The 26,751-nt window shown below is 49.8% G+C and overlaps 3 protein-coding genes across 3 annotated transcripts; 2 read left to right on the forward strand and 1 right to left on the reverse strand.

The window, feature by feature from the left end:
• Positions 1–417: 417 nt before the first annotated feature.
• Positions 418–1,971, forward strand: H6S33_007205 (uncharacterized protein; the record flags this gene model as incomplete). The annotated part of the gene is made up of 1 exon (XM_044838561.1): positions 418–1,971. The coding sequence occupies one exon, from the start codon at positions 418–420 to the stop codon at positions 1,969–1,971; it is 1,554 nt and encodes a 517-aa protein (XP_044689369.1).
• Positions 1,972–2,470: 499 nt separating this feature from the next.
• On the forward strand, positions 2,471–4,894 carry H6S33_007206 (uncharacterized protein; the record flags this gene model as incomplete). Its single annotated transcript, XM_044838562.1, has 5 exons — positions 2,471–3,043; positions 3,096–3,764; positions 4,143–4,368; positions 4,474–4,568; positions 4,634–4,894. The coding sequence occupies 5 exons, from the start codon at positions 2,471–2,473 to the stop codon at positions 4,892–4,894; spliced, it is 1,824 nt and encodes a 607-aa protein (XP_044689370.1).
• A 517-nt stretch (positions 4,895–5,411) lies between these two features.
• H6S33_007207 (uncharacterized protein) lies at positions 5,412–6,530 on the reverse strand (the record flags this gene model as incomplete). Its single annotated transcript, XM_044838563.1, has 1 exon — positions 5,412–6,530. One exon carries the CDS (start codon positions 6,528–6,530, stop codon positions 5,412–5,414), a length of 1,119 nt encoding a protein of 372 aa, XP_044689371.1.
• Positions 6,531–26,751: the final 20,221 nt, after the last annotated feature.

Here is a 26,751-nt window from a genome sequence, read left to right on the forward strand (position 1 = left end):
TCATCAGCGTCGGCTATTCGGAGGTCTCGGACGGCAAGGCTACCTACTCAGGCCTCTTCCCACATCGCTTTCCCACATAGCAGAGTCCTCTCATGCCCACAGGTACCGCCGATAGGTACTCGGTCGGCTGGCAGCTTGCGCCGATTCGCTCCGAGCGGTCCGAACTTCCATCCGATTGATTCCAGCTGTCCCTCATATATCCACCGGTACCAAAACACTCCCCTCCGGCGGTTTGACGCTCCGGGGGTTATTATTGGGGTCGAAAACGTGTTTTTTAACTAGGAAAACCGCAACTCCGCATTTGGTCGCATATCGATCGCACCGCACCTCGTGGGTGCGAACCGGAGTTGACATTAGCATACAGAGGGTATTGGGGTATCTAATTAGCCTTTTCTCTTACTCCCGTAAATACTTGGCATGCCCGTAACAGCAACATACGCCAGTGCTCCAGAAGCATCATCCCCAATCTCTCAAGCCCGATACCCCGGCAGAATGACTGAGGCAAACAAAGCAAAGATGGCTTTAGGTTTGATCAACCTCCCTAAATTGTACACTAACATCCGCAACAGCCTCAAAGCGGAGATGCAGAACACCGGTTGGGTCAACAAAACCGTTTCCGGAGCAGCAGCGTTCGATGCTCTATGCCTCCATGTGTTGAACATACGTCCTCTCCGTGGTTTCCTGCCTATGTGGAACGGAGGCGATTCCGCAACCCGCAGAGCACTCGCGGACGCTTTGAAGTGGCTCATCGGTGATGTTGGGCAGAAGGAAAAGCTATCGAGGGGGCAGGGAAATCGCGAGTATAAAGAAGTTGCTGACGATAGCGATGATGATGAGGACGGTGGTCTGCCCGCCCAACGCTCTAAGAAGCGTAAACGGGACCCAGTGTCCGCAGATCTCGATAGAGCTTCCATAATGGTTACGGTGGTAGACCCGGATGCTCTAGGAGCATTCTCCAGGGTTGCCCCGCCCCCTATCTATGACTGGAACCATCGACGAAATCAGAATTCGTTCATTGGAGTTCTGACCAAGATAACGTTTCCAGGGCTCTGCAATTTGATCCTGAAGCACACCCCACCCGGCAGAGCAATCAGGAGTATCTGGGGAGCACTCGATAACGTTCCACCGGCATCCAATCCTCCTGTTCGGCCGATGGAGGTGCAGATCACTGATTCGGAAGAGGTCGAGGGTTGGTTGAAGAATAGCGTTGGCAGGCCTCGGAGGATACTGGCGGTACTCCACAGAGCGGGCGCGGGTGCTAATTTGGGTGGTGCTGAAACACCGCCGCTGACACGAGCATTCCCTCATATCGAGGAAGACGATTACACCACGATCGTTATTCCAGCAGAGAACTCTGATTACGAGGAGGGAAATCACCGCATAAATGCTAAAGGACTGAGGGTATATTTGCCCAGAACTGATGCCAGTAATCAAAGGCTAATCCAGACTCTTGTTAGACGTCGCGATAGACAGCAGGATGCTATCGACGACTTAGACCCCAAATACCTGAGGAAGTATCCTCTGGGTGTAGGGGTTGCTGACGCAAACTTTGCACAGGGAGTAATCTGGACGCCTGCCGGGCTAGCAGCCAAGAGAGCTGCTGACGCACTCGCGGCTGCTGCTGGAGGCGGTGGTGGTGGTGGTGGTGGTGGTGGCAATCCTCCTCCGGGCGGTGGTGGTGGTGGTGGTGGTGGTGGTGGTAATCCTCCTCCGGGCGGCGGTGGTGGTGGTGGTGGTGGTGGTAATCCTCCTCCGGGCGGACCTCCTCCTCCTCCTCCTCCTCCTCCTCCTCCTCCTCCTCCTCCTCCTCCTCCTCCTCCGGGCGGACCTCCGGGCGGTGGTGGTGGTGGTGGTGGTGGTGGACCTTCTGGAGGCGGTGGTGGAGGCGGTGGTGGTGGTGGTGGTGGAGGTGGTGGGCCAGCTGGAGGCGGTGGAGGCGGTGGTGGTGGTGATGGTGGTGGGCATCATTAGTCTCCTTTGGTATAGTCTCTCACCACTCTTCCTGCGGATTTCTCACTACTAACCTTTGAAAAGCTGTACAGATTGCTCTCTGAGCACTCGCGAGTGCTACTGAGATGGAGGTGCTGTACGATTTGATGTTTTGGATTTCCTTTGTCTTGTGAGCATATATCAATGGATGTGTTTTGTCGTATTAGATGAGATTAGATGAGATTAGATGAGATTAGATTAGATTAGATTATTCCGTGTCGTAATTGCATTGCTTTTATTTCAGAGTCGAGTCAAACTCCTAGATTGCTCTCAGAGCACTCGGTATTGCTTCAGAAAGTGCAAAGTGCAGTAAAACGAGTGATTACAAATGATGCGGTTGAGCGGATCCCTGCCGTAGGAGGATTAGCCGTGCAAATTCTTCTTGATTAGCGGCGCAAATTTTCTCGCCAAGAATTGATTTCTAATCAAAGATACCGCGAGTGCTCCTAGAGCACTGAGGATATTCCTGCTAGCCATAAGAATGGCTCCCACCAAGCGCTCCTCCGGTTCAGCACCTCTTGCCCCAAAGCGCCCACGACTCCCAAGACGACCTGAAGAACATGAAGATTTACTGACTGACGAGTCTGAGATACCTTGCCGACCATTGACTCCACTGCCAGCCCGCACTCGGAGTAGTCAGTCGACAACCGCCCCAATAGCGCGTAAAGGGCTTCTGTGTTCTACCGACACATCCACTGGAAGAAGCAGCCCTAGAAGGGTAGAATTCCATCTCCCCGATGGCAATACTGATAGCGTTGAAGTGCAGGAGCATCAGGAGGATGTGCCAGAGGTGGAGGAAACCGCCGATACCAGCCACTCGGAGTATGATGACTCCCCAGAGAACGCCCAGGAGAGCTCTGAGGAGAACCTGGACGACCCGGAGGAGTCGGAAGAACCTCAAGCCTCCACTCAGCAGAGATCCCAGAGTACGGGGAAGAGGCCTCGTACAGTGCAGCCGACTACTGCCAGAGCACTGGGCAATGCTCGGAGGAGACCAACCGGAGCCGTAGTGGAGGTTATTGCTTCCTCCGACGTGTCGGTGGATGTGGTACAGGTTCGACTCCATCCCACCCATTAATGTTAAGGACAAAACGCTAACGATTTAGAGGGGAGCACGTCCGGGTGCAAAGGTAGTACGGAGAGCAGCTCCCACTTCGGCACCCAGCCAGAATGCATCCCAGAGAGCACCGCCAATACCCACACAGTCTAGGCCTTCTGAACCTGTTTATTATCATGATTACAGCTCTTCGACGCGCCATATCGATCTTTCCTCATTGCGCTCTCGATACGGGGAGTCCTCACCTACTTACCGCCCCTATCGTTCCTCCCCGCCTTTTGAGGGCGTTGGCGAGAGCTCTATGAGCAGTCCCCGGATTCCCTCAAGCCCTCAGGTATATTTACCAGAAGCGCAACCAAGAGTCTACGATATTGCACAGCTTTCGTCGTCTATTAGGGAAGGAAATGCTCCTATAGCAGAAAGCGAGGTTGGTAGTATTCCCGATAGCACTGACGACCGCTTTGAGAGCACTGTTAACATTCATGCGAGCAACCTATCTCAGAGATCCTTGTTACCTAGCTCGAGGAGTGCAAACGTTCTCTCAATGCAGGCTCAGAGGATTGAGAAGGAGTGCAGCACGCTAATCGGGGACCACACTCTTCTACATGAGCCTTTTCCACCTGCAGCGAGGCTTTCGGTACTGGTAGTGAACATGTGGGCAGCTGCCAGTCGCAGGGTGGGATGTGCGCCAGATCTGGACGAGGTCGTTATCAAACAGGTGAATGCCCTTGAAACGTTGACGAGTGCTCTGGAAGCGTAATTGACAACGATAGGTCAGAAGTCTACACTCCCGAGTCCGTTCGCACTTGATGCACGAGGTTAAAGGGCCCCTGGCGGATTCGACCATCTATGGGCTTGGAAAGCTCTCGAGTCCTGAGGCGAGGGCTGCTTAAGTAGAGTATCTTTTAAAGAATGATCGCTTCTTGAGCCCTGCGCAGCATTACGAGGTATGATCAATCCCTAGAGAGCACCCGGGGGTGCTAAGAGAGCACTCGGGTGTCAATGACCAGAGAGCACTCGGGTGTCAATGCTCGGAGAGCACCCGGACACCCGGAATGCTTGGAGAGCACTCGCGAACGCTGCTAACAGATACTAGACCTACCGTCTACGGTTTCTTGCGCCAGAGATTATCGACATATTGTACTATAAATACTTTGATGGGGTCAGGATGCGAGGGGTAAAAGACCCCGAGTTCCTAGAGCGGATTACCCCTACATTTATTTGCCTGATATCCACTGCAATTTGGCATGGCATTCGGGCATGGTCAACGGGAACATACGTGAAGCCTGACCATTTCCAGTCACAGAATGAGAGTGTTGTCAGTAAGCATCCCTGATCCCCTTACAGCTATAGCGAGTGCTTTGAGAGCAGTAACAGATGCTCCCAGAGCTATAGTGGATTCGCGCGCTGACATTGCACACGAGTAGAAACGTTCAACAGGATGAGCAACACATGGAAGGGGAGGAGTAGGCAGAATCAGGAGGCAACGTTGGAGGTGATCAAGGATAACCTCCGGGAGAAGGTATGCTATAGATGGGTGCTACAATGGCGGAGCGCTCTTCTGCATACGGAGGCTAACCTTGATAGATACGAGAGAAGAAGGGTATCACTATTGAGGTGATACCGGAAGATGGATTTAGCGAGGACGACGAAGCGTTAGCGGCGGATCTTGCGGCATTCCGGAATGCTCGGAGAGCACCTCCGAGTGCTCCAGGGGATATCTCCGACAACGGTGGCGGCCAGGAAGAGGTGGTTCAGGCTCAACTTCGGGGCATTGAAGCGGAAGAGGAAGGCGAGGAGGATGAAGATGAGGATCGCGAGGGAGGGGAGGAGGAAAAGGATATGTAGGGCACCGGCGAGTGCTTTGGAGCGCAATGGCGAGTGCTTTGGAGAGCAGCGGCGAGTGCTTTGGAGAGATACCTATATACCTGTATTATATTCGATTGGCGATTTCAAGACGCTTGTAGTGTTAGTATTTAGTAATAGAATCACGGTTTTGGATGCTCTGCAAAGCAGTGCCTACTAAAGCAAAGAGTAGTATGCCTGGTAAAAACATGGCGCTGAAAGGTAAAATGCGGTGCGTCGGGCGCCGCTGGAGCAGTCGGGAGTGCTCCAGAAGCATTAGTGATATACCCAGGAGTCGTCAGAGAGGTTCAGGAGCGGACAAAACGCTTCCTGAGGCGTCGCGAGAGCTCCAGGAGCGTCCAGGAGATAGGTAGTAGTCTCAGGCGAGAGAACATTCCGTCGAGAGAGCGTCAGGCGAGAGAGCATTGCGTCGGGGTAAGCGTATCACTGTCGGGGCGCGTTGGGAGGGCTAGTGCGCGCCAGGGCGCGCGAGTAGCCTAGTGCGCGCCAGGGCGGAATGCTAAGCGCCAGGGAGCGCCAGGAACGCTCTGCTGCTTCTCTGGAGAGGCAGTTTGTCTACCGAGCGCCCTGGGCGCCTCGAGCGTCCAGAGCGTCTGGCGGAGGTTGCGGGTTTGCTGATGAATCCAAACGGCATTACTGCATATTCGAAATGTACATATCGAGTCCGGAATGCCGTCTTCCATTCATCCCCCTCCGCTATTCTGATCTGATTATATCCCCAACGTAAATCCAACTTGGTATAGTATTGTGCTCTTGACAACTTGGCTAGGGTTTCCTTTAACAATGGTAACGGATATCGATTTTTAATTGTAATTGCATTTAGACCTCGATAATCAAAACAGAGTCGAAGGGTTCCATCGTTTTTCTTCACAAACAGTATAGGTGCTCCTGCTGGTGATTCACTAGCCCGAATGAATCCTTTAGGTAAATTTTCATCAAGATATTCTCGTAGTGCTTTCAACTCGATTTGAGACAATCCATAAATGGGTCCATATGGTGGTCGTTTGCCTTCTTCTAACACTATTTCGATATCATGGGATGGTCGATGAGGTGGAAGGATTGAAGCGTCATATTCCTGGAACATATGGAGATGATGGTGAAATTCCTTCGGTACTAGTTCTTTAATATTGATGGTAGATTTTTCAATTGCTGAAACGATAACTGTATGGTGTTCCGGTAAAGGAATTGAGATACCATGAACAATAACTGCAGTTCCACTAAGCGAACAGTGTTGACAACAGCTTTGAGAGTCAAAAACAAGTAGATTTTCCTTTGGTTGAATTGTAACATCATGACGTCGCATCCAAGGTATTCCCATCACGATTGGATAGTGTCCTAACTTCGTCACAAAACATGGCGCCGTTTCCTGATGGCCATGAATGTCTAGCGAGACATCGACAATATGGGTGATTTTTCCTGATTTGATAGGTCTTCCGTCTATAACGTCTACGCGGCGAGGTATTTTAAGGGGGGTCATTGTAAGATTATTGTGGCGTGCAAAAGATTCGTCAATAAAAGCGTATCCTGATGCTCCGGTATCAATAAGAGCGTAGATGGGGATGAAAGAATTTTTATTCTGTGAAATCGAACAAGTTGCTACAAGTTGGTTTCCATCCATTTCCTCCTCTGATACCGAAAAACCAGAAATACACATCCTAGAAAAATCCTTAAATGGTCTCTGAGCTAAGCCACTTAGTGCAGGGACAAATCTTTTGCCGACTCATTATCGCTTCCATCGTTTTCCTCCACCGTCAATGCTGCTCCTCTCATCACAGGTCTCCTAGACTGATTTCCAGTTGCCCTCGCTTGGGGACAATCCCTAACCATATGTCCAACACCTCCGCAATAGAAACATCGGCCCTCAACTAAGCGGGCATTTCTTTCGGTAGGGGAGGGGCGACGACGTCCTCCAGATAGATCCACTGGTACATCACCTCCCGGGCGGGATGAGGGATGACTTTCAGTAACAGGTGCATTGGCGACTGGGGCGGCAGCACGGGGAGCAGAAACAGGATTTGCTGGTGGAGGACGAGGGGCCGGAATAGTAGTAGCATTCCAAGGTTTTTTACTTCCTCGCTTAGCTTCTGCAGCTCGGCGACGATTATCCAACCATTGCAGAAGTGTCGCACAGGCATTTACTGTTGCGGGAGTTTCATGGTGTATCATTGATTCATCGAGTTCCGCATTAATACCTTCCATCAAAGCCTCAATCCGAGAGACTTCATCCATACCTGACTCAGCAGCATACCGTTGAAACTCAGCAAAATAATCGGCGAACGTTCGATTTCGTTGACGGATGGTCCTAAGATTCCTCCTAGCCGTACGCATCCGATCGGGGTCCCCAAAAGCAGTATCCAAAACCTAATAAAATCGTAGCATAGAGGGCAAAGCAATGCCTTCTTCACCGACATATTGTAAAAACTGATTGGCGGCAACGCCTTCCAATCTGCTGAATGCATAGGATAGTTTAGACTGTAGTGTGGGATAGCAATCGGCATTTCCCAATAACTTAATCTTCATTTGTTGCTTAAACAGGTGTACCCTTTCTCGATCACGATCCCCCTTAAATACCTCAGGGTCTGGGAGCTTCTCCGACCGATAGGTAGTATCTGTAGCGGGTGGTACTGGGGGTGCAGGTGGAACATTGTCTTCGATGGGTGCTTGCACTGGGGCGACAGCCTCAACAGGAGCCTGTTGAGCTCGGGCAGCAACAAGGTCTTGCTCAAACCTTCTCCTCGCCCTCTCGGCCTCCGCTTCTACCTCCTGTAAATCCGTTGCATATTGAGCAAGACCATGTTGGTACTGTTGGAGAAGCGCATAGGCTTCAGTTCCAACAGTATCATCGACCTGTGGATGCGCTCGAAAAAGGGCTTGGAGACTATCGCTGAGTTGTTGATAATCAATAGATGCATGTTCCGACATTGTAAACTATGGTGTTGTCTTGGTTGACGATAGAGGACGCAACCTACGTATAATGTGGGTCTATGGACGAAGGACTATAGTGCCAAGGAATACAACCGAGGCGAGGATTTAGTATCAAGGGATGCGGGACTATAGACTATGGGGTTGTTCAATCTTGATCAAAGATCCAAGATAACCCTATGACGTAGCGTAGAACAAAAGTAATATTCGTAGAATAAATACAGAAGAAGAAGAAGAAGATGAAATTTATATTGCTTAGAAGCCGAAGCTTATCGCACATCTAACTACCCGACTACAACCTCCACCGACTAACCCGAAAGCAAAACAAAGTACAAAAACTAACTATCGCAGCTACAAGAACTACGTACATAAATAAAAATAAACGACGCACGAAAAGGGCGCAAATAACAAGTGGTACAGGTAAGCAGAATCTAAGCGACAACAAAGAAACCTCCCCGTAGTAAGAATGAACCCCAAACTTCTCCGTCAACTACATAAGCGAGCACAATCCTAAACGTAGTGTTCAATCGAAACGATATCATTACCAACGTTCCCGGTGTCATATCTGTGGACAAACCTTAACAGGACTGGGAAACCACGCGCACGAAGGCAGGAGAGGCCAACCGCCGCAGCGTCAGGGTGGAAGCGAGGGGGGTGGTATAAGAGTGGGTCCTCGGGCGTCTGGTTGTCAGGCAGCGAGGAGTTAAGGAGTAGTGACCGGTAGGTCAAGTAAGGAGTGGGTGGGGTCGTCGGTCCCTGGAGCAACGGCTAAAGACTGTGCCCGAGTCGTATTTGAAGTGGTGTCCTCTGGAGGGGACATGCAAAAAAGGGTTGAGCCGAAGGCTCAGTATGTATGGGGGTCGCAATCGAAAGTGCCGACCGTGTTGTGTTGAGGGTGGTCTCGGAGACCGGTTGGGTTGGGGTGAGGGGAGCGGGCCGCCTCGGGTAAAAGTGGGTGGCCTGGTTAAGGCCGATAAAGAGGGGTAAGGTCACGGGACCTCGGGTAAAAAATTTGACGATAGTTTCGCGACCGAAGGTCGCTAACTTCGCGGGCTGTCGAGCGCTTTGGCAGTAGGTTCTCGCTGACTAGAGATTACTGACAGTGTGCGTACCCGAGGTGTGGGATCACTCGTGCGATGAGTGAAAGTAAGGAGGGGCGAAGGCGGCTTTCGAGAGTAGCCGCTGGTTTGGCGAGGGGTGAACGGTGGACGCGTCCCGTGAGGGCACCGAACGAACAAAGAATGGGGGGTGTCGAGCGAGGGAAGTTCAGGGACCGAAGCAATTCGAGAATCAGTATAACTCCATCTCGGGGGGGAAGAAATCCATCGCGAGCCAGAGGCGAGCGAATGAATGCAGAAGAAGAAGAAGAAGAAACTTATATTGCTTTGAAGTACAAGACTTATCGCACGCCGAACCGACCGCCTAAAACACAAACCGAACAGAAGAAGAAAAGAAAAACAAACAAACACAAACACAAACAAACAAGAACAAAAGCGAACACGAACGAACACAAACAATAACAAGGAAATCCCGAAACGACACTCAACCAGAAAACCCAACGGCAAAGAAAAATAACATATCTCAGCGAACTCGGGCGCTGGATCCATCAAAACAGAAATAAACCCGCATTTAAAAGGTAAGAGAAAACTGCCCTTCCTAATCCCGTCACTGATCATTTTCTTCCATCCCCTCTTCCAGGTCCGCCTCCACCTCCGCCGACTCGTACCATTTCGAGAGTTGAGAATCTTTTGCAAATTGTAGGATGAGATCCGTTCTCAAGTTTGTAAACATCCAGTTTTCCCAGGTCATCGCTCCGGGGATCTTCTCTATCAAAAGGGCGCGGGTTCGAGCCCACGCTGGGCATTCCATAAGTATATGTTTCGCTGAGTTTTCCATACCACACTGGCATGGTTCGGGGTCTGTATACACTGCGTGTTTGTCGATTCGGGTGGTTTGGCACCGGATTCGAAAAAGTTTTTTTGCTTCCGTAAGGGTGAGTTTCGCAATCTTAGCAGGAGGGCGGAATTCCCCCCGGTGATGGTAATTCGGTATTGGTTGTGTATTCCATTCTTCCAACAGGTGATCGCGTAGTAGTTTATTTTGATTCCACTTGTCTCTCGCATTTCCGGGGGTTTGATATGGAAGTAGGAGAGAGGCAATTCGGTGTAGGCCTGTCCCTTTGATATTTGCTTCTCTGTATGGGAGGAGCTCGATCAGGGATTCATTGTTGGGGTGGGTTGCATCGGTGCAGAGTATTCTAGTTCCGTACTTTGTTGAGCGGTAAGTCAGGAGGTGTTCAAGGGGGGGTAGTCCTGCTTCTCGGAGGAGTTTAGCTCTCTTGGTCCATCGAGGTAGGCCTGTGATGACCCGGGCAGCTTCATTGTATAGTGGTTCGAGGGATCTAATAATGTGGTCTGCACCAGTCCACCAAGCCTCGGATCCGTAGAGCAGGCTTGGAAGGAAGCCTTGCGTTATTAGGTGATGAACTGTCTTGACTGTTATACCTGGCAGGCGGGCAGTGTTTCGGATTTGGTGGAGGGCTTTCTGGCCTTTTGCAATCGCTGCTTCGATATGGGGCCGGAAGGAGAGGGTCGGATCTATCCAGACTCCTACGTATTTCAGCCTCTCCTTGGGGTATATATGGATGTTGTTAACTTTGACTGGAAGTCGTGGTTGTTGTGTGGATGATGTGGTGGGCCGGAAGAAGATCAGATCGGATTTATCCGGGTCGTATTTGATTTGGAGTGGCTCAGCTTTGATCAGTCTTTCTCTCATTCGTTCCTCCATTCTCTTGATTGTGAAGCCTGGTGTTTTGGATATCTGCACCAGCGCATCGTCATCGATGTAAGTTGTGTCCATCTCTTTTGGGCTGCTAGTTGGGTCCAGGATTACTCCGGCATAGATCATGAATAGTACCGGGGACATGGGGCTACCTTGCGGCACTCCAGAGTCAAAGGGCTGTGGTTCCTCTAGCTCATGGTTAAATTGGAACTGTAGTTTTCTGCCGGTGTTGAATTCCTTGCACCATTCTGTCAGATAGATAGGGAATTTTTGTTGGTGCATGATTTCCGCGAGGAGTAGGTGGTCGACACAATTAAATGCTCCTTGGATGTCGTTGGTTAGGATCGCTGGTCTGTCTCGCCGGGCGATTCCAGTACTGTTTTTCAGTAGTAGGTTTTGTTGTATTGGTGTTAAGGTTTTCAGGAGGGCGTCAATTGCCGAGATCGTTGGTCTTCCTCCAAATTGATTCGCTGAGAGTGTGCCTAGAATTTCTCCAGCGGTGCAGAGTCTTTGGGCCACTATCTTCTCCAGGATTTTACTGAAACATTGTAGAAGGGAAATGGGCCGGTAGGCTTTTGCTTCATGATAGTTTGCTTTACCGGGTTTCGGGATCGGGATACACTTAGCTATTTTCCATTCCGCTGGGTGTACACCGTGCCGGAGCAGAGCGGAGAACATGTCTTGAATTAGAGTTGTGTTTGCTCTAACTATTGCTTTAATAAAGGTATAGGGGATGCCATCCGGGCCGGTCGCTGAGTGCGCTGGACAGGAGTCGATTGCTTTGTTCAGTTCTTTGGGGGTGACTATGTCGAAGGTGTTGCTAAGGTCAAAGGAAGGGGGTCTAATGTTTGGGGGGGGTTGGTCGGGAGACGTCCGTTTCGAGGGGAAAAGTTGGGCTCTTAGAGCTTGGCACTTCCCCGTGAACGTTTCTTCACCTTGTATGGTTGGTATGATTGTGTCTCTTCTCCTTCCTACGTTTAGGACTCTCCTGACTTCACTACCTTTCGCTTCGTTCATCGTCTTTTCCCGCTGGTCCGCTTTTGCTTTCCGGATCATGACTGTCCATTCTCTGCAGGCCTTCCGGTGTTCCTCCACGTGATTGGGTTTACTTGTATTTCTTGCCCTCCTTTCTGCTGCGTTTACCCTTGCCTTCATTTGTTTCATTTCATCTGACCACCAGGAGTTGGCTCTTACCCCCTCCTTCGAGAGTGGTGTTACTATGTTGACTGTTGACCTGACCAGTTCTAGGAAAAGGTCGACAGTTTGTTCCGTAAGTTCCTTGGTTTCCCAAGCTTCTACAGGGATGGAAATGTTTGACATGTGGTTCTCCAATAGCTTCCAGTCTGTTTGTCGCCACATTCGTCTTGGTACAAAAGGTGGTTTTTCCAAGTGTAAGTGAACGGAGGTTCTCCCGTGGTCTGAGCCCGCTCCGTAGGGTTCAGTGCTCCATCGTAGGTTGTGGTCAAGTGTTGGGCCTTTTACAAATGCAAGGTCGATGGTTGTGGGCCTTTTCCCTCTGTCTCTGGGGAAATGCGTAAAGACGCCTGGTTCGTTCAGGAGGGTCAGTTTCTGTCGGGTTATCCATCGTTTTAACCGTGCGCCGTTGACGCGGTCTGCTCGAATGTTGTTTCTGTATTCATGTGAATTTACTCCGTACCACATTTGATGGTGGCAGTTGAAGTCTCCCATTACTAGGCAATTATCAAGGGTTTGGATTGTACTTGCTATTTGAGCGAATGGGCCACTTCGGCCTGGGGAGTATATGTTTAAGATTTGGGTTTTCTTGGTCTGGATTTCTACCGTAATCGATACTATGAAGTTATCATATGTATAGTGGTGTTTTGGTTTGAGGTTGACATGTTTGCGGACGTATGTTGCGCATTTCGTATTGATATTGCTGGCTGTAAAAAGGTAAAAGACATTTGATTCTGGTGGATATCCCTCTGTTGAGGTCCATGGTTCTTGTAATAGTAGGAAATAAATACTCGAGTCTGTTTCTGCTTCTTCCACCGCCGCCTTGGTGATTAATTCGCTCCGTGCACAGTTAAGTTGGTGTGCGAGCGCGGTTGTTCGAGGCATAAGCATTATTCGTCATGTGTTGGTCGTCTTCGGGAACGGGTGTGGCTCCAACCGGGGCGGTGGCTGGTACTTGAATTATTGGAAGTAGCTCTTGGGCGGGTGCGGCAGGCGGGTCTTGGACGGGTGGGGCGTTTTCCTTTCCTTTGTTGAGGAATCGGCGTTTGACTCTTTCAGGGCATGCTGGGTCGGAGGCCTTATGGATTCCTTTACAGTTCAGGCATCTGATTGGGGTGTGGGTGCATCTATATCCTCCCTGGCATTGATTGCATGGGTGGAAACTGGTGAGGTGATCTCCGGCGCAGTGGCCGCATTTCCCATTGTTCTTACATTTCTCCTGGCGGTGGCCGTATTCGAGGCACTTCGCACACTGGGTGTCTGGGAAGGTTGGGAGGAAGGCCTCGATATAGCAGTTTCGGTTAAAAAGAGATAGGAATTTAACTCCTAGTGTTTCCGTTGTGATTTGTCCTGGGAGCGCGATGACCATTGATGAGTGGGTTTTCTCCATTCGAGTCTCTGCTCTGGAGATCCAGCGGGGAACCTGGGCAAGTTGGAAGTTCTCTCCATAGTTGCTTCTGATTTCGGATGCTACCAATTTTCCCGCCTCAATGCCCTCCCCGACCGTTGTGGGGATTCCATGGAGGAGAAACTTTGACCATTTAGAGTTTGCGCGGATGACAGTGACTGGTACCTGTAGGGTGAGGAGGGCCTCCTCAATTTCTTTGGCACATTCCATTGCCTTTGTTGCAGGGGTAACGAATTTTGTTTCCAGGATAAAGTTGTCCTTGGGTGTTCTTCTTGCTGAGATAAAATGGCAGGACTCGTCTTGGATTCTTGCATTGACGAGGGTCCTGATCTCGGAAGGGTTAACGTCGGATGGGGCAGTAGTTTCAACAATGATTTCCCTGTTGATTTTGGTGTACTCTGGTTTAAAGAGGGGGTCCGCTTTTGGCTTTGCGGACTTCTTTTTCCTCTCGACGACCTGAAAGTTTCCCTGGGCAGGACCGGGTGCCGAGGCCACGGCGGCCCAGGTGCCTGCCTTCCATCCACGAGGTGGGGCTTGTTGGGGGGGTGCGGGTGGGGGGGCCTGAGGAGCTGCCTGTGGCGCTGCTTGGGGAGCTGTTTGTGGGACCGCTGGAGGGGGCATTCTCTGTCCTTGCGGTTGCTGTGGTTTTCGCTGTTGTTGCTGTTGTTGCTGTTGTTGCGGTTGCTGCGGTTGCTGCGGTTGTGGTTGTTTATTGAGGAGCGCGTGGATCGCCGAGTGCATGTTGGTGATCATGTTTGTCTGCGCCTCGATTTGATGTTTCAGTGTGTCCACTGTTCTCCGGAGTGTAGTCGTTTGCTCTTCGAGGATCTCAATCCTGTCGGAGGGTGGGCAGATCCGGCTGGTGGCATGTCTGATGGCCCAGGTAATATAGTTCAGGTCCGTCTGGGTGTGAGTGTCCTGGGGGACAATGCTCGGGTAGAGGTAATCAACTCTTGGTTGGTAGGGGTCGTTGTAGTCGGATCCTGTTGCAAAGGTCGAGGAAAATTCCTGTTCCTGAGCACCGGATGGGGTTGGGTCGGGAACCTGGCTGTTCCTGTTCTGCGAGGGGGCTGTCCCTTGTTGGGAAGACTGGGTGAAAAAGGACTGGAGCGAAGCTTGCTGCGACATGACTGAGTGTCCAGTTCTTCTGGCGGCGTAGAGTGATATTTCGGATAGGTTTCTTTTCCTTCCCTTTGGGAGGTCAAGGCTGGAGAATTCTTCGCTAGAAGCCAGTTTTGTAGGTTTCTTTCGCTTGGAATAACAAAACGCGACCGTACGATCGGGGACGAAGTGGCTCAGCCTGGTATGGTATACCAGGGTAAACCGAGAGGAATAAAATAGAATGTTTTTGAAGCGAGGTTTAATGTCAGGGAGTTCTTGCGAGCCTTAGCGAGCAAAATGAATACAGAAGAAGAAGAAGAAACTTATATTGCTTTGAAGTACAAGACTTATCGCACGCCGACCCAACCGCCTAAACACAAACAAAAACGAAAGGAAGGAAAGAAAACGACAAACGCAAAACAAACAAGCAAACAAAAACAAAAGCAAGCACAAGCGAACACAAATAAAAATAAGGAAATTCCAGAACGACACTCAACCAGGAACAACCCCACGACAAGGAGAAATAACATATCTCAGCGAACTCGGGCGCTGGATCCATCAGAACAAAATAAAGCCGAAGTTAAACAGGTAAAAGGAAACCACCCTTCCTAATCCCGACCCTAATTATTTTCTTCCATCCCCTCTTCTAGGTCCTCCTCCGCTTCCGCCGACTCATACCACTTCGAGAGTTGAGAATTTTTCGCAAATTGTAAGATGAGGTCCGTTTTCAAGTTTGTAAACATCCAGTTTTCCCAGGTCATCGCTCCGGGGATCTTTTCTATCAGGGGAGCGCGGATTCGAGCCCACGCTGGGCATTCCATAAGTGTGTGTTTCGCTGAGTTTTCCATACCACACTGGCATGGTTCGGGGTCTGTATATACCGCGTGTTTATCGAGTCGGGTAGTTTGGCACCGGATTCGAAAAACTTTTTTCGCTTCCGTTAGGGTGAGTTTCGCAATTTTGGCAGGGGGGCGGAATTCCCCCCGGTGATGGTAGTCCGATATTGGTTGTGTATTCCATTCTTCCAACAGGTGGTCGCGTAGTAGTTTGTTTTGATTCCACTTGTCTCTCGCATTTCCGGGGGTTTGATATGGAAGTAGGAGGGAGGCGATTCGGTGTAGGCCTGTCCCTTTGATGTTTGCTTCTCTGTATGGGAGGAGCTCGATCAGGGATTCATTGTTGGGGTGGGTTGCCTCGGTGCAGAGTATTCTGGTTCCGTACTTTCTTGAGCGATATGTTAGGAGGTGTTCTAGGGGGGGTAGTCCTGCTTCTCGGAGGAGTTTAGCTCTCTTGGTCCATCGAGGTAGGCCTGTAATGACCCGGGCAGCTTCATTGTATAGTGATTCGAGGGATCTAATAATGTGGTCTGCGCCAGTCCACCAAGCCTCGGATCCGTAGAGCAGGCTTGGAAGGAAGCCTTGTGTTACTAGGTGATGAACTGTCTTGACTGTTATACCTGGCAGGCGGGCAGTGTTTCGGATTTGGTGGAGGGCTTTTAGGCCTTTTGCGATCGCTGCTTCGATGTGGGGCCGGAAGGAGAGGGTCGGATCTATCCAGACTCCTACGTATTTCAGCCTCTCCTTGGGGTATATATCGATGTTGTTAACTCTGACTGGAAGTCGTGGTTGTTGTGTGGATGATGTGGTGGGCCGGAAGAAGATCAGATCGGATTTGTCCGGGTCGTATTTAATTTGAAGTGGTTCAGCTTTAATTAGTCTTTCTCTCATTCGTTCCTCCATTCTCCTGATTGTGAAGCCTGGTGTTTTGGATATCTGCACCAGCGCATCGTCATCGATATAAGTTGTATCCATCTCTTTTGGGTTGCTAGTTGGGTCCAGGATTACTCCGGCATAGATCATGAATAGTACCGGGGACATGGGGCTACCTTGCGGCACTCCAGAATTATAGGGCTGTGGTTCCTCTAGCTCATGGTTAAATTGGAACTGTAGTTTTCTGCCGGTGTTGAATTCCTTGCACCATTCTGTCAGATAGGTGGGGAATTTTTGTTGGTGCATGATTTCCGCGAGGAGTAGATGGTCGACACAATTAAACGCTCCTTGGATGTCGTTTGTCAGGATCGCTGGTCTGTCTCGCCGGGCGATTCCGGTACTGTTTTTCAGTAGTAGGTTTTGTTGTATTGGTGTTAAGGTTTTCAGGAGGGCGTCGATTGCCGAAATGGTTGGTCTTCCTCCAAATTGATTCGCTGAAAGTGTGCCTAGGATTTCTCCAGCGGTGCAGAGTCTTTGGGCCACTATCTTTTCCAGGATTTTGCTGAAACATTGCAGAAGGGAAATGGGCCGGTAGGCTTTTGCTTCATGATAGTTTGCTTTACCGGGTTTCGGGATCGGGATACACTTAGCTACTTTCCATTCCGCTGGATGTACACCGTGTCGGAGCATGGCGGAGAACATATCTTGGATTAGAGCTGTATTTGCTTTAACTATTGCTTTAATAAAGGTGTAGGGAATGCCATCCGGACCGGTCGCCGAGTGCGCTGGACAGGAGTCGATTGCTTTATTAAGTTCTTCGGGGGTGACTATGTCGAAGGTGTTGCTAAGGTCAAAAGAAGGGGGTCTAATGTTTAGAGGGGGATGGTCGGGGGACGTCTGTTTCGAGGGGAAGAGTTGGGCTCTTAGAGCTTGGCACTTCCCCGTGAACATTTCTTCACCTTGTATTGTTGGTATGATTGTGTCTCTTCTCCTTCCCGCGTTTAGGATTCTCCAGACTTCACTACCTTTCGCCTCATTCATCGTTTTTTCCCGCTGGTCCGCCTTTGCTTTCCGGATCATGACTGTCCATTCTCTGCAAGCCCTCCTGTATTCCTCCACGTGATTGGGTTTCTTTGTGTTTCTCGCCTTCCTTTCTGCTGCGTTTACCCTTGCCTTCATCTGTTTCATCTCATCTGACCACCAGGAGTTGGCTCTTACCCCCTCCTTCGAACGTGGTGTTACTATGCTGACTGTTGACCTGACCAGTTCTAGGAAAAGGTCGACAGTTTGTTCCGTAAGTTCCTTGGTTTCCCAAGCTTCTACAGGGATGGAAATGTTTGACATGTGGTTCTCCAATAGCTTCCAGTCTGTTTGTCGCCACATTCGTCTTGGTACAAAAGGTGGTTTTTCCAAATGTAGATGGACAGATGTTCTCCCGTGGTATGAGCCCGCTCCGTAGGGTTCAGTGCTCCATCGTAGATTGTGGTCAAGTGTTGGGCCTTTTACAAATGTAAGGTCGATGATTGTGGGCCTTTTCCCTCTGTCTCTGGGGAAATGCGTAAAGACGCCTGGTTCGTTCAGGAGGGTCAGTTTTTGTCGGGTTATCCATCGTTTTAGTCGTGCACCATTGACGCGGTCTGCTCGGATGTTGTTTCTGTACTCATGTGAATTTACTCCGTACCACATCTGATGGTGGCAGTTGAAGTCTCCCATAACTAGGCAATTGTCAAGGGTTTGGATAGTACTTGCGACTTGGGCGAAGGGGCCACTCCGGCCTGGGGAGTATATGGTTAGGATTTGAGTTTTCTTGTTCTGGATTTCCACCGTGATCGATACTATAAAATTATCGTATGTATAATGGTGTTTTGGTTTGAGGTTGGCGTGTTTGCGAACGTATGTTGCACATTTCGTGTTGGTGTTGCTGGCTGTAAAAATATAAAAAAGGTTTGATTCTGGTGGGTATCCCTCTGCTGAGGTCCATGGTTCTTGTAATAGTAGGAAATAAATACTAGAGTCCGTTTCCGCTTCTTCTACCGCCGCCTTGGTAATGAGTTCGCTCCGTGCACAATTGAGTTGGTGTGCGAGCGCGGTGGTTCGAGGCCTAAGCATTATTTGTCATGGGTTGGTCATCTTCGGGAACGGGTGTGGCTCCGACTGGGGCGGTGGCTGGTACTTGAACTATCGGCTCTTGGACGGGTGCGGCCGGTGGGTCTTGAGCGGGTGGGGCGTTTTCTTTTCCTTTGTTAAGGAATCGGCGTTTGACTCTTTCGGGGCATGCTGGGTCGGAGGCCTTATGGATTCCTTTGCAGTTCAGACATCTGATTGGGGTGTGGGTGCATTTGTATCCTCCCTGGCATTCATTGCATGGGTGGAAACTGGTGAGGTGATCTCCGGCGCAGTGGCCGCATTTCCCATTGTTCTTACATTTCTCCTGGCGGTGGCCGTATTCGAGGCACTTCGCACACTGGGTGTCTGGGAAGGTTGGGAGGAAGGCCTCGATATAGCAGTTTCGGTTAAAAAGAGATAGGAATTTAACTCCTAGTGTTTCCGTTGTGATTTGTCCTGGGAGCGCGATGACCATTGATGAGTGGGTTTTCTCCATTCGAGTCTCTGCTCTGGAGATCCAGCGGGGAACCTGGGCAAGTTGGAAGTTCTCTCCATAGTTGCTTCTGATTTCGGATGCTACCAATTTTCCCGCCTCAATGCCCTCCCCGACCGTTGTGGGGATTCCATGGAGGAGAAACTTTGACCATTTAGAGTTTGCGCGGATGACAGTGACTGGTACCTGTAGGGTGAGGAGGGCCTCCTCAATTTCTTTGGCACATTCCATTGCCTTTGTTGCAGGGGTAACGAATTTTGTTTCCAGGATAAAGTTGTCCTTGGGTGTTCTTCTTGCTGAGATAAAATGGCAGGACTCGTCTTGGATTCTTGCATTGACGAGGGTCCTGATCTCGGAAGGGTTAACGTCGGATGGGGCAGTAGTTTCAACAATGATTTCCCTGTTGATTTTGGTGTACTCTGGTTTAAAGAGGGGGTCCGCTTTTGGCTTTGCGGACTTCTTTTTCCTCTCGACGACCTGAAAGTTTCCCTGGGCAGGACCGGGTGCCGAGGCCACGGCGGCCCAGGTGCCTGCCTTCCATCCACGAGGTGGGGCTTGTTGGGGGGGTGCGGGTGGGGGGGCCTGAGGAGCTGCCTGTGGCGCTGCTTGGGGAGCTGTTTGTGGGACCGCTGGAGGGGGCATTCTCTGTCCTTGCGGTTGCTGTGGTTTTCGCTGTTGTTGCTGTTGTTGCTGTTGTTGCGGTTGCTGCGGTTGCTGCGGTTGTGGTTGTTTATTGAGGAGCGCGTGGATCGCCGAGTGCATGTTGGTGATCATGTTTGTCTGCGCCTCGATTTGATGTTTCAGTGTGTCCACTGTTCTCCGGAGTGTAGTCGTTTGCTCTTCGAGGATCTCAATCCTGTCGGAGGGTGGGCAGATCCGGCTGGTGGCATGTCTGATGGCCCAGGTAATATAGTTCAGGTCCGTCTGGGTGTGAGTGTCCTGGGGAACAATGCTCGGGTAGAGGTAATCAACTCTTGGTTGATAGGGGTCATTGTAGTCGGATTCTGTTGCAAAGGTCGAGGAAAATTCCTGTTCCTGAGCTCCGGGTGGGGTTGGGTCGGGAACCTGAGTGTTCCTGATCTGCGAGGGGGCTGTCCCTTGCTGGGAAGACTGAGTAAAAAAGGACTGAAGTGAAGCTTGCTGCGACATAATTGAGTGTCCAGTTCTTCTGGCGGCGTAGAGTGAAGTTTCGGATAGGTTTCTTTTCCTTCCTTTCGGGAGGTCAAGGCTGGAGAATTCTTCGCTAGAAGCCAGTTTTCGTAGGTTTCTTTCGCTTGGAACAACAAAACGCGACCGTACGATCGGGGACAAAGTGGTCCAACCTGGTATGATATACCAGGGTAAACCGAGAGGAATAAAATAAGATGTTTTTGAAGCGAGGTTTGTTATCAGGGAGTTCTTTCCGAGCCTTAGCGAGCAAGTAGAATGCAGAGGTTGCGTAAAGAAAGAAGGAAGAAGAGAAAACAAGTAAAAGCACAAAGCAACGCCCCCTTATATATCCAACCATAGTCCAATGATGACTAATACCTCTGCGTAACAGAAACAAAAAGAACATAACAGAAATCCTCATTACAAATCCTAATCCCACTACACAATACCTTCTCATCTCGTACCAATCTATTACCTAGCCGAAATACATGGCTGCCGTTACAGTGGAAAGATGTGGACATCTTCAGCTTCACATTGAGGAGGCTCATGAGAGATTGCTGAAAGTAAGAGATGAACCTGCTATCTCTGTCCGAGACTATGTCATCAGGTAAATCATGGAGTCTCCAGACTTCCTTCAAGAACAACTTAGACAAATCTTCCGTTTTATTGAGTGTAGGAAGAGGGATGTAATGTGCCATCTTCGAAAAGCGGTCCACTATTACCCAAATCTTTGTAAACCCACTAGATTCCGGTAATCCCACAATGAAGTCCATAGAGATGGAAGTCCATGGCCGATAGGGTATCTCCAACGGTTGGAGCATACCAAACTTCTTGTGTCTTGAGGTCTTATTCCTCTGGCAGCTGTCACAGCTCCGGACATATTCCTCAACATCCTTATCCATGTTGGGCCAAAAGAAGTTGTTTTTCACCCGCTCCAGTGTCTTAAATTGGCCGAAATGACCAGCCACTTTAGAGTCATGGGTATCGGACAGTATTTCCATCTGAAGCTTCTTGTCTTTGGGTATATACCATCTATTCTTGTAGAAGATGAGACCGTCCTTGACCGACACGTTCTGGTCCAAATTTGGTTTCCTTTCAACCAGGGAGCGGTGCAGATCCTGCCAGAATGTATCCTCTTTAGCTGCCGCATATAGGCGCTCCAAGAATGTATTCTGCAATTGATTCACCCTGACAGCCGCTAGCTTTACAGGATCCAAAACCAATTGACCTGGCCTAAAAAAGATCTGTGGCTCCAGCTGCAGAGTTTCACCTCCCTCTCCAAGGCGGTGATCCCAGCGCCTAGATAGCACATCAGTCTCGCCATTCTTTTCTCCCGGTCTGTAGACAACTCTAAAATTGTAGCCTGCGAGGTCTTCAGACCATCTAGCTTGCCGCCTAGTGAGAATCTTGGTAGAATTAAAGTACTCCAAGTTCTTGTGGTCTGTAAAAACCGTGATCTCCTGCTCGCAAGATTTGAGCATGTGTTCCCATTCCCGGAAAGAGGCAACAATGGCTCCCATTTCCTTATCATGAATGTCATAGTTGATCTCAGCAGGGGAGAACTTCTTGGAATAGAAAGCCACCGGGTGTAGCTTTCCATCGTCCCGATACTGAGAGAGCACTGCTCCCTTGGCGAAATCATTGGCATCTGTTTCGACCACAGTTCTCCTACTAGGGTCAAAATGGAGAAGGATTGGAGCGCTTGTGAACAGCCTCTTGAGTTCTTCAAAGGCCTGCTCATGTGCAGCCGTCCAATACCATTTCTTGTCTTTTTGCAAGAGGTCAGTTAATGGTTTGGAAAACCTTGCTAAAGCCTTCAATGAAGCGGCGATAGAAGTTTGCAAATCCGAGGAATGCCTGTACTGCCTTGATATTTTCAGGGACCGGCCATTCCTTAACTGCCTCCACTTTGTCTTCTGACATAGATACCTCCTTCTCTGAGATATGATAGCCTAGGTATTCTACCTCTCGGACATGGAAGGATGTCTTACTGATCGAGGCACAGAGTTTAGCTTCCCTAAGCTTCTGTAGGACCTTCTTGACCAGTAGTTCATGCTCTTCCTCAGTTGTCGAGTAGATGAGGATGTCATCAATGTAGACAACCACTCCTTCATCCAGTAGTTCCTTTAACACATCATTGATCATTGCCTGGAAGGCGGAGGGGGCATTGCATAGACCAAACGGCATCACATTATACTGGTACAGTCCATAGCGGGTTCTGAAAGCGGTCTTCCACTCATCACCTTCTGCTATCCTGATCAAATTGAAGCCGTTCTTCAAGTCTATCTTTGTGAAGATCTTGGCCTTGAACAACCTGTCTCTGAGCTCACTCATGATAGGCAGCGGGTACTTGTCCTTGACAGTGACCTTGTTCAATCCTCTATAATCCACACAAATCCGCAATGTCCCATCCTTCTTAGGAATGAACAGTATGGGGGCCGCAGCGGGGCTGTTAGATCTAGAGATCTTTCCTGAAGCCAATTCTTTGTCCAGGTACTCTCGGAGGGCCTTCAACTCTGGAGCAGAACGTGGGTATAGCGGGCCAAATGGGGGAGCGGTGCCAGGCAAGAGTTTGATCTTCAAATCATTATGGGAATGCGGTGGCATTTCTCCAATCTTCTCTTGACTGAACACATCGGCCCATTCCCGGTACAGGTGGTATATTTTCTCAGCAATATCTCCACCGTCCTCATCATGCCATACTGAAGCAACCAATTGATAGACTGTATCTTCTTCTTCCATCATCTGGTATGGAGAGATGAGTTCAATCTTGGTCGCCGCTGGGAGATAATTCTGCTTGCAGTAGTCACTCCTCCAGCTCATGGTGTTGAGTTCCCAATTGATGTCCGGGTTATGCTTCCTAGCCCAACTAATTGGCAGGTAACCGGTCATTCCTTCTTCCAAAGTAGCCACTTCCCATCGGAGTGTCTCCTTATGATCTCCCATAGTCATGCAGACCGGGTGAGTGTAATACTCTCCTCCTCCCATCATGATATCTCCTTGAGCATCAAACATTGTCAGAGGTTGATCCCGCCGCACTAAGGGAATTCCATGTTTTCTGACAAAACTCTGGTTGAGGATAGCTCCTCTACAACCGGTGTCAAACAGGAAAGACCCTTGGGCGCCTTCTTCCTTTCCTTTGACCGTCCATGACAGTCCTGCCTTCAGTATAGGTCTTTTTCCATGTACTGGTGAGGAGGGAAGCCTCTGTTCCAACCTTCTGCGCTTAATAGCGGGTTCTGAACTTGTTTCTCTTTGTCTTCTCAACATAGCTAATAGCTTCGGGCACTACTAAGATCAAAGATCCTTTGGTTCTATTCCCAAGCGATGATATAGCAAATATAATATGTGATAGTTTTAGCAGCGGGTTGGAAGTGTCTTTGTAGCAAATATAGCTTTGGTAGAGCACTGACAGACCAGCTGTTTCGGGTCTTAAACCCATCCTCAGAGTGCTTGCAGCAGTCAAATAGGCGGAAACACAATCATAATTTATTCAAGAGAAACATAGAAGCCAAAACCATATAAAGAAAACTAGTAAACATAGACCCAAACAGACACTTTTTTCACCAGAGGATTTCATTGTCCGAGTCTTGCTCAGGCTGAAAGACAAAATCTTCTGTAACCTCCGGGAGTACAACAAGTGGATCCTCTGCTACAACAGCAGCCACTTTAGCTTTCTTCTGAGAGTTGGACTTGCCATTCCCTCTTTTCCGCTTTTGTACTCTCACTGCTGCTACTCTGACAACAGTAGGTTCCTTGGACCAACAATCGGTCCATTTGTGTCTGGACTTGCCGCACTATTGCACAAGTCAGTCTATGCACTCTACCAATAGAGAGTACCGAAAGGTCATACCTTCAAGCATACTTCTGCTTTCGTTCTTTCTTCTAGAATATCCCTCGGGATACCCTTCAGTTCCACCGCTTTGTCTTTGGGTCCGGAGGCCTTCTGAGGTGCGGAGGAGCTTGCAGCTTCTCTCTTCCTCTTGGGCTGCCGGTCCTTCTCAGCTGGCGGATCCTTTTTGGTCCGAGGGGGCGCTTTCTCAGCTGCCATCCCTTGATACCTCTCATGTGTATGCCCTAACTCTCTTAGAGCAGCTATCCGTTCCATCAAAGACTTTGGCTTGGGGGTAAAGAGAGCCCAACTCATGCCTAGGTCCGCAAGGAGGGAATTGTGGATCTTATCATCCACCAACTGACCCTCATAGCCAGTCTTCCACATCAGCTGAATGATAGTATTCAGGAAGAGGTCTATTCCTCCTCGAGCAGTGTGGGTAAGGGCATTCCATTGGGCTACAGCATCATCTCTAGAGATGGCTTCACCGAAGGCTGCTCTAAAAGCATCCACAAAGGAATCCCAGTGCTTCCATCTCTCATCTAGCTTCACCGGCATTCCAGCAAGACGGTTGGTGGAGGTTTGATCAATTGAGTTGTGGTATGCCTCATACCATCGGATCGCTGCTTCTCCTTCCATCAAGTTGCCTGCATATCGGATCTTAACCTCCTCAGAGGTGAATGAGAGGCTCTCAATGGAGAACACATTCTCACATTGCCGGATGAAGGTCTCCACTTGCTCCGCTTTGCCTTGGAACTTGGAGGGAGGTGGTGCTTTTGGTTCTCGGGCCCTGCTAGGTCCAGAAGGGGGAGAGGCGGCCGGAGGTCGGTACTGCTGGGAAATCATTGCCAACAGCTTCTTCTGCTGCTTCTCCAATTTCTTCTTAAGGTATCTCCGCCAGCCTCTTCTGTCACCACCTTCTGGTTCCGAGTCTGAGCTGTCAGAACTGTCTGAATCCCCTGGTGCGGTAGCTCGAGCCACGGGAGGTGGAGGGTTCTGGTTTCCACCGCTACCACCCTGTGCATTAGCTGGAGGGGGAGCGGCGGCCACAGCAGGAGGGGCCACAGGTGCTACTGGTGGCGGGTTGCTGGCTAATAGTGAGGTTGCTCCTGCTTGAGCGGCCACAGATATAGTAAACCTTCCCGGATTCCTGGCTAGCGGACTAGGAGGTCCTCGGCCTGCACCTGAGAAGAGCTCTCCTTCATAGTCAAAGGATCGATCACTTCCTCCAAGGAGTGGGTGTACTTCACTGAAGCGGCTGGGAGGTAAGGGAGATGCCCCCACTGCTGGCTGAATAATAGGGATAACTCTCCTAGTGGATCTGACCGGAAATGCTGCGAAGGGACTGGTCTTTTGCTGCATTGTTCTGGTCGCTGCCCTGGAAGAGGACATAGAATGTGGATTTGGTGCCGGAGTTCTTGGTCTACCAACCACCAGCCTTCCTTCATCAAGGGCTCTGTTACGGGCATGCCAAGCATTTACGGGAGTAAGAATCAAGGCTAGTAGATACCCTAATACCCTCTGATACTAATGGCAATACTACTATCAACTCCGGTTCGCACCCACGAGGTGCGGTGCGATCGATATACGACCAAATGCGGAGTTGCGGTTTTCCTAGTTAAAAAACACGTTTTCGACCCCAATAATAACCCCCGGAGCGTCAAACCGCCGGAGGGGAGTGTTTTGGTACCGGTGGATATATGAGGGACAGCTGGAATCAATCGGATCGAAGATCGGACCGCTCGGAGCGAATCGGCGCAAGCTGCCAGCCGACCGAGTACCTATCGGCGGTACCTGTGGACATGAGAGGACTCTGCTATGTGGGAAAGCGATGTGGGAAGAGGCCTGAGTAGGTAGCCTTGCCATCCGAGACCTCCGAATAGCCGATGCTGAAGATTATCCACCAGACGGCCGATGGAGAAGAAACATCGACAGGGAAACGTGCATTAGAGTGGATAAATAGGTTGAGGGGTTTCAGCGGCTTTAGGAGTTTGGGTTATGGACTTAGGAGTTAAATGTTCTTGGTTGTTTTTCAGGGTCTCGGGTAGGCCCCGAGTGTATTCTGTATTATTAGTAGGCTAGGTCCTCGAGACATAAGCGAGGGATATAAATACTGTGTCATTCACTGACTAGCCAAACTATCATCGGCGAAATCAGAGTCTTAACAATATAAATCGTTGATACGCGAGTTACAACTTTATTTGACTATACTTTTGGAATTACTTTACTCTATCGTGACTTCGAACTCTACCTGAACTATTACGTCGAAGACGGTCGAATTCTATACGCTAACTCTAGTGAATCTTTGTTGATAACGTAGCTCGCGGGGCCCGTATCGGATCAGGGAGGATCATACTCGACGTTGACTGAAGAGACCTTGGAGACTTCTACCTTTGTAGCTGTTAGCCGAACTCTGAGCTCTGCGTAGTGTACTCTTGTGGTCTGGTACGCATCCCTCACAGGCTCGCTGTATTTCGGCAACAAAGTCCGGTGGAGTGGCCGGGTTTGTCCACTCAATCTCCATGGCATCAGCATTCAGTTCATCCCTTTCTGCATACCTCCGGAGTTCTTCCTGAACAGAGTTGACCTCCATCTTCATGTACTCGAGAGCTTCTGCCATAAGAGCATGCTGTGCTGCCTGATGCTCTTGTACAAGGAGGAGGGCCTGACTGCCCCGGGTCAACTGATTCTCCAGGCTGTGCTGGAGGTAGGTCTGGAGCTCTGTAAAGAACTGTTGAAGGGAGACCTCGTCGGTATCTTGCCAGGCAGGCTCACAATCGGGAATGTAGGTCTGTAGAGCGGTCCTGAGCTTCTTGACAAGCTGTGTCTGCCCGGTGGCATCAAGCTGGAGGGGCACCGGCTGCCATTCAATCTGAAGGGGCACATCCGGAGCCGGGAGGGCGGACATTTTGTATAGAGGAAGAATAATCTGAAGGTGATTTGAGCCTTAAAGATTATCTATAACGGGAGTCTTTCTAAGAGAAATAGAATAGGATAGAATAGAGACGGCCGTGCAAGATAGACAATCAGGTTGCAGATTATTCAAAGATACTATCGCTAGAACTCAATAATCTTTAAGTGCTCTGCTACCGATAAGAACTTGGGTTTTCTTTCTGATGAAGACTGGAGAGAAAGAACTGAAGG

Source organism: Morchella sextelata, assembly GCF_020137385.1.
Source record: "Morchella sextelata strain SCLS chromosome Unknown scls_22, whole genome shotgun sequence".
NCBI lineage: Eukaryota > Fungi > Ascomycota > Pezizomycetes > Pezizales > Morchellaceae > Morchella > Morchella sextelata.